The sequence below is a fragment of the Gossypium hirsutum genome, chromosome A07 (assembly GCF_007990345.1).
Source record: "Gossypium hirsutum isolate 1008001.06 chromosome A07, Gossypium_hirsutum_v2.1, whole genome shotgun sequence".
Taxonomy (NCBI): domain Eukaryota; kingdom Viridiplantae; phylum Streptophyta; class Magnoliopsida; order Malvales; family Malvaceae; genus Gossypium; species Gossypium hirsutum.
Genome location: NC_053430.1, coordinates 1233706 through 1241805, shown reverse-complemented (window position 1 = coordinate 1241805; position 8100 = coordinate 1233706). Strand labels below are relative to the sequence as shown.

The 8100-nt window shown below is 29.0% G+C and overlaps 1 protein-coding gene across 1 annotated transcript; it reads left to right on the top strand.

Annotated features, from left to right (window-relative positions):
• The first annotated feature begins 5469 nt into the window (after positions 1-5469).
• Positions 5470-7471, top strand: LOC121231937 (1-aminocyclopropane-1-carboxylate synthase 7). The gene is made up of 4 exons (XM_041117083.1): positions 5470-5672; positions 5757-5885; positions 5979-6139; positions 6508-7471. Exons 1-4 carry the CDS (start codon positions 5499-5501, stop codon positions 7373-7375), a joined length of 1332 nt encoding a protein of 443 aa, XP_040973017.1. The 5' UTR covers positions 5470-5498; the 3' UTR covers positions 7376-7471.
• Positions 7472-8100: the final 629 nt, after the last annotated feature.

Here is an 8100-nt window from a genome sequence, read left to right as displayed (position 1 = left end):
ATTTTTATTTAATGTGCAATGTGGTATTTATATGAAGAGAATGTCCAATTTGATATGTATATTGTGCTGTTGTGTATTTATGTACTCCAAAGCCTTAACACCGTATAATTTATATGTTGACTTGGCAACAACGAATAAATAAATGTCATGCCTCCTCATATGATTAGTGTGTAAATTTTATGATGTCCAATTTTATGATGAATCGAGGTATTTATTTATTCATTGTGACCATGTTAGTGCGTAAATTAAATGGGGTTAAGGCTTTGGGGTTCATTGATACATATCCATGTACAAATACCACATTTGCATATTGGCTAAAATTTCAAAGGCCAAATGTGAAAGAAAAAAATGGTAATAACATATCGGGATAAAACATCGGTACATAAATTTTAAAACATTCTGATAGAATCCTTAAAGTATCAGAGTAATTTATCAATTAAGTCTTTTTTTTCATCCTAATTGTCAATTTAGGCATTAAATGTTAATTCAGATAAAACGTGGAACATCTTTAAAACACGTGTATCAAATTGTAAACTGTATACCTATCGTGTGAATAACTTGGATCTAATATATTAAAAAGACAATATACCGGTTTAAATAAAATGTAAGATGTCTCAACAAAATGTTTTGAAATGGGGTCAATTTAAAATTTGGGCCATAATTTAAGGATGTTGGGTGGAAATTAACCCTAACATAACACGCTTTATTTCAATGGTACGAAGAGAGTGATTTCGGACATTTGAACTGAAAGTCGGCGGTAGCAATGGATCGAGGGACAAATATTTGCCTGCCAGGGTTTCTGGTGAAACAACAACATCAAATATGATATATATATATGAAGAACATGGTTATGGTTATATCCATTTTCACTTTCTAGTCCAAATTCAAAGCACATGAGGTGACAAAAAACCGTGTCCTTTATTAATCGCATGATGTTGACACAGATACTTCGGTTTTCATCTTAAAAATTTATTATTAGTATTTAACTTTCGGGATTTTTACTTATAAAACTCATCTGAGTTTAAATTCTCCTCGAAAGAAAAAATAATAGTATTTTATTTGGATAATTCTCTTTTGATATAATATGTTCGTGCAGGGCGAAGTCAAAACAATTTTTTAGGAAGGGCATGATGAAATTTTAATTTTTTATATCTTATATATTTATAAACTTTAAAGGATTAAATTAAATTTTTATAATTTTAGGGGAGGACAAAGTATAATTTTACATTTACTAATTTAAAATATTTAAAAAATCTCAAAGGCCTAAATAGCAATTTTATATTTTAGGGGGGCCGGGGCCCCTGCCAACCCCTAGATTTCCCACTGTATTCGTGTATAGCACGTAAAATTATTTTTATGAAATCTCAACTTTTGGGGTGCTTCCATATTTGTTGCTTATTAGATTAAGTATAACAAAATTAGGTAATTAGTGTCAGGTTCTTTTATTATAGCGACTGAATCAAATTAGTTTATCTATTATTAAATAGGTACTGATTTAGTCACTATACTATTAAAAAGAATCAAAGAGGGTTAAATTGTAAAAAATTATATTTTAAAATCCTTTTATGATTATAAAAATGAAATATTTTGTTTAAAGTTTAACTATAAATGAAAAAAAAAGTAATTTACATATTATTTCTTAAACTGTGAATAAAATTAATTCATTTAATAGTAAAAAAAAACTAATTTGATATTATCTTGACTTTGTAGATACTTTTAGCTACATATATGTTTATGTATGTGTATATGCATGTATGTGAGTGTTTGATATAATTGGGAAGTACCTAACACACGGACATTACTGTTATATTAAATTAATTAGTGATAACGTTTGTACTTATAATCTTATCTGTTTGATACTGTTGAAACTAGTTTAGATGACCCCAATACATTAAAAAGAGGGCCCTAAAGTATATGATTTAATTGTTCCATTAACCAAAATCAAGAATTTTGTATCCATGGTTGAGATATAATTAAAAAAATCGTAAGGGTTAAAAGTTCAAATTTAATGTTTAAATGACTTAAATTTAATTATTAAAGATTAATTTAAAGTAATATATTTTAAGAGGGGTTAGAAATAAATTTGATGATTTATTAAAGGGAGCCCAGGCTTTTACTCTGTGACTATATTTTATGGAGATTAATTATTTTGATATTTGTCATTATTTTTTTTAATAATATGTTTTAATATTACAACCAAACACTTATTAATTGATGAAATTTTATTTTAATTTTTAATATGTCACTTTTTAATTATATTTACCATTTATTATTAAAAAAATTTTGAATAGAATTTATCAACATAATATAATATTAGATTATGTCGTACCAACGATATGGGTCAAAAAGTTTATATAATAAATTTATATAAAAATTGAACATGAAATTGATCGGAATAGTACGGTTGAGTTTGTAAAACGTTGCATTGTTTTAGGTTTAAATGTCATGATTCCCATCATGTATATGTATTTTTTTAATCAATATATAAAAAGAACATATATATACTCAAAATAATATTTGTTATTTTGTAAAAGAAATAAGCTTTTCATAATTTTACAATAAAATTGAGACCCCATTGATGGGTAATAATAACTCAATTAAACTATTATATATAGATAAATAAAATAAGACCGACCATATTAATTCCATTATACCCAAAAGAAAATGTTTAATTTTATTATTATCCAATCTTAACTTATTCGAAGCGATAATTAAAATTTTTGTCAAACATTCTTTTGGCACAGATTCAAACATTGTTATCATATCCTCATTTTAATATTGTATAAACAATTTTTTCAATATATTTTTTATGTCCATTTTATAGTTCATGTTTAAGGTTCGTGATTATCCTTGTCAACAATCCTATTTCCAAAGTTTGAACTTATATTCTTCCAATAAGAATGTAATATATCTTATCGTTTTAACGAATCACTTGTTAATAAAGTATTATAATATAAAAAGAAAGTTGAAATTCCCATGATCTTGTAAAGACCATGGCTTGATACTTGTCCCTCTCATAGAACCCGAAGTCGTAGAACAGTCGCCATCTACCACTCCTTTTCATATGTTCATCTAATTTTGTAATCTATATACAAATATATGTATATATATAATTATATAGACAATCTATTTAATGCGAATCTCATGATGTTGGATTCCGGCACCATGATCTTGAACCTCACGTCGATGATCTTATATACAAAGAAGGAAAAAAGACATGTTTTTTCTCTTTGATTTTTGTTATGAGGATTGTTGTTTATTGTTATTCTCAACGTTAGTTCGTTAAAACTCCGTGTTTTTTTTTCAAACCCCCCCACCCCCCCCCCCAAAAAAAAACCAACATAATCTTGACAAATATCTTAACTCTTATATGAAGGCATATACCTACATATACTTGTAATGTTTTTTTTTAAGAAAAGGAACTGTTTAGGATAGAACTCGAGATGCTTTGTAAATCTAACTTATATTTTAACAAAAGTTGTTTGTTGTTTACACCATTAGTTTAGTTATCTAATGTTATAAGAATTAGATTGATGATTGAACTAATCATAAAATCAATTTCGGATTCAATCGATTAAACTGTCAGTTTAATCGTTACAAAATTAAATTCATTTCAAACAATATTTAACTGGCTTTTGTACTGATTTAATCCTCTTTTGATTTAATCGGTTGGTTCAGTGTTGACAGTCATTTAAAAGTTAATTAGGTTGCAATTACAATCCAATCCATTTTTTTTTATGTACTTTAGGGAAGGACAAAGCCAAAGGTCAGAATAATAAACTAGTTGACTTTAATTAGCAAAATCACTGTTTCATGATCTAATGATTCATTATTAGTGTATCATTGTCATTTAAATGATTAAAACACCCTAAAAGCCCCCATGATTGTTTTTAATTAATTAAATTAAACCCCTAAGATTAGATTAATGATTATACACATTAAGGAGTTAGTGTGTAATAATAAATTTTGTTGCTCGGGAAAAAAACCTAATAATATGATTGGGGGGGGACCCATAAGATCTTCTTGGAGCTTCTGTTTTGTCCCAATTTTGTTTGCAAAATCAGAATCTTAATCTTTGAGTAAATTGGGATCTTTGTCAGGTCATTGCAACTTAACTACTCTTAGATTATTTCTAACATATAATTGTGTGTTGTAATATGTAATAATATTATTAGGTTTTCTTTTGTTTTTGTAAACAGGGATTTGATTTGTCATAGGTTGGGGGAAGTGGGGACTTTATAGAGAAATTCAATCACAAATTATTTTTTTATAAATCATTATATTAATTACTTTAGTATGATAAAAGATAGATATAACATAAGCTTATTTTAAAACAGTGTTTAGTTCATTCTCTATTCACATTGTAGGCTTGAGTGGTGTGTGAATTTTTATCTAAAAACCAAAATTTATTAATGTGAGTTATTTTTTTAAATTTAATTGTAAAAAGTCAACAGTTTGAATTCTCCAAATTCAATTTCCGAAATTATAATTCCTAATGAATCAAATTTCTAATGGCCTTAAAAACTCGAATGGCGTAAATTTAAAATTACCCAAATCTAAAATTGATATAAAACAAGAAAAAGTAAAAATTTTTAAAACTCATATTAATCTTATTTAAATTGTCTCTGTTTGAAACTAATCTCACATAGAATAAAAATGATACGTCCACCAATACTTAAGGCTGAGCAAAAAAAAATCGAAAAACGATCAGAACTAAGGTATTTGGATGGTTTATGGAATATAAATTTAAAAATCGTGGCTATCCGAAATTGAACCAAATTATATTTTCATTTAATATATAATTAATTTTAATTTTTGAGATATAAAAATAAATATTGTATATTTAAAATAATTTAAAAATTCTTAAAAAAATATTATTTAAAAATATTTATGAATTTTTTTAAAAAAATATTAAAAAATTATAAAATAAAGTTCATTTTATTAAAATAAAATCTAAACAATTTAAAAAATAATATAAAAACTAAAACCCGAATCAAATTATAATAAACGGTACAAATTATTTTAAAAAACTCAACCAAACCGAACGGCTATCACAATGATAACCTAGATTCCAACAAAAAGGATATTGAGAATTAAAGGCTAAAATAACAACCCCTTTTCTCCTATATCAACCACCATATTTGGCAATGGGATCTCATGGAGATTGGAGATAGAGAAAGATTTGACAAGATGACAGAAACTAACAGTTGTCACTCAAAAGATAAATATACTATCTGTAAAAGGTGACCTTTGATTTTGCTTACATTACAGAATCAATCATTGATCTACATATTTTTATATTTTTCATTTTTATTTTCAATCAGAAAAAAAACCCAGCCAAGTTGTAAGGCATATTTTTTTTCTTCTATGATCCCTATATATAAACCCCCTACCCTTACACAAAGGTTTCATATTCACATTCAAGCCTTAATATTCTCTCTTTCTCTCTCACACATACACATACATAAATCCTGAAGTTTTCATACATTATTACAAGAATGGCTATAGAGATTGAGAAACCATCATCAGTTCGATTATCAAAAGTTGCAATTTCGAAAACACATGGGGAAGATTCTCCATATTTTGCGGGTTGGAAAGCTTACGATGAAAACCCTTACGATGAAATCCATAACCAGTCCGGTGTCATACAAATGGGACTGGCTGAAAATCAAGTAAGGTTTCGAGTTCGAGTCTGTTACCTGGTTATTGCTCGCATGAGTGGTACTAATATTCTTTTCTTTGTTGTTCAAAAACAGGTTTCATTTGATTTATTGGAAAAGTACTTGGAAGAGCATCATGAAGTATCTAGTTGGGGTAAAGGAGCACCTGGTTTTAGAGAAAATGCTTTGTTTCAAGACTATCATGGTCTTAAATCTTTCAGACAGGTATCGTCTTTTGTTGAACTGAAATCCAGCATTGTTGTTTCAACACGTGTGTTTATGTATGGTACTAAATCATGTTTGGTTTTTTGCATATAGGCAATGGCAAATTTCATGGAGCAAATTAGAGGGGGAAAAGCTAAATTTGACCCTGATAGAATAGTGTTAACTGCTGGTGCAACTGCAGCTAATGAGCTATTGACATTCATTTTGGCTGATCCTGGTGATGCTTTGCTGGTTCCAACTCCATACTATCCAGGGTATGAGCTCGAGTTTTGTCTCTCAATTCTATCGAGAATTATGATTCATAAAAGCCTTTGAATGTGTTCAAACAAGTAAAACCTTAAGAGTAATGAGTTTACGCATGATTGGAATCAATCCCATCACCTTAGGGGTAAAAGGAAAGGGACAGGGAGGGGCTTTAACCACTTTCAATCACCCAAAACAATTAATATATGATAAAATTATGATTTATAATTTGGCCCTTTCAAAAATATTAAAATTTTGATTTAATCCTTTTAAAAGTTATAAATATATAAGTGAATACTACAATAAAATTACATTTTAACTTTCATAAAATTATATAAATAGAGCTTTGACCCTAACATTATTTCGGTTTCTTTTTCAGATTTGACAGAGATTTGAGGTGGAGGACCGGTGTGAAAATTGTCCCAATTCATTGCAATAGTTCAAACAATTTCCAAATTACACCCGAAGCTCTGGAAGCTGCATACCAAAGTGCAGAATCCATGGACTTAAAAGTAAGGGGAATTCTCATAACAAACCCCTCGAACCCTTTAGGTTCGACCATCCAATCCTCGGTCCTCAATGACATCCTAGATTTCGCCGCACACAAAAACATCCACTTAGTCTCCGACGAAATCTATTCCGGCTCAACATTCTCACCGTCAGAATTCGTTAGCATCGCCGAAATCCTCCGTAACCGTAATTACAAAGACGCTGAACGTGTTCACATCGTTTACAGCCTATCTAAAGACCTCGGCCTCCCCGGTTTTCGAGTCGGTACGATATATTCCTACAACGACGACGTTGTTACAACCGCCCGACGGATGTCGAGTTTCACCTTGATTTCATCTCAAACACAACACCTCTTAGCTTGCATGTTATCCAACCATGAATTCACCCAAAACTACATAAAAACAAACCGTGAAAGGCTCAACAAACGTTACGACATGATCATTCAAGGGCTTAAAAAAGCTGGGATCGAATGCTTGAAAGGTAATGCTGGGTTATTTTGTTGGATGAATTTGAGTCCATTATTGAATGAACCAACAAGACAAGGTGAATTGGAGCTTTGGAACATTATATTAAACCAAGTGAAGCTTAATATCTCACCAGGATCCTCATGCCATTGTAGTGAACCAGGGTGGTTCAGGGTTTGTTTTGCTAATATGAGTGAACAAACATTAAGGGTTGCATTACAAAGAATACATAAATTCATGGAACAAAGGAAGGTTTGTTCAGTGAATCAGTAGCTTCTTTTTTGAGATTCTTTGGACGAAATTGAATTCGTTTGAAGAATTGGGGTTTTGGGTCGTTAAAAAATGTAAAGTTTCATACATATATATATGCGTGTGTATGTATGTTGTTAATGTTTTATGTTTAGGTGTAAGTGATTATATCCTTTGTTTTCTTGCTTATAGGTTTATAAGCAAGTTCTTAGAAATTCTTCCATTTATTTTTTATTTGGAAGAACTTTCTGCTGTTGTTTTCTCTTTTCACCTAAACTGGTTTTATTAAGTTATATATTATTATATTGTCTTTGATTACTTTAAGTCTAAATCTGGTTTTAGTCCCTCTATTATGTTAAAATTTAATCCCTCTACTTTTTATAATATTATTTATCAATCCAAATTGATAACACACCATTATTTAGTGTTACTCAGTTACACAATGCAAGATCATAAGAAAATCTAATATTTAACTATATTTAACAATAATAAATGTAAATATTTACTGTTATTCAATTATACTATCAATGCCATGTAAAAATTCAATTACCCCATATTCAACCAATAATCAATGTACATATTTTAAAAAAATATCTCTGTCATTATCAGCTAACCGTGTTATATAAATTTGGCACTACCGATAAAATTAAAGTAAGTGAGATTAACTTGTAAATTTCAACATAGTAAAGGGAGTAAAACTTGAATTAGACCATTAATTTATGATGTATTTGACTGTTGTTATTTAATTC

Bases quoted from the DNA above. Each gene is read 5' to 3' on its own strand.
- LOC121231937 (XM_041117083.1), top strand. From the start codon at position 5,499: ATGGCTATAGAGATTGAGAAACCATCATCAGTTCGATTATCAAAAGTT. The intron at 5,673-5,756 runs GTAAGGTTTCGA...GTTCAAAAACAG, and splicing joins TGGGACTGGCTGAAAATCAA to GTTTCATTTGATTTATTGGA. The intron at 5,886-5,978 runs GTATCGTCTTTT...TTTTGCATATAG, and splicing joins GTCTTAAATCTTTCAGACAG to GCAATGGCAAATTTCATGGA.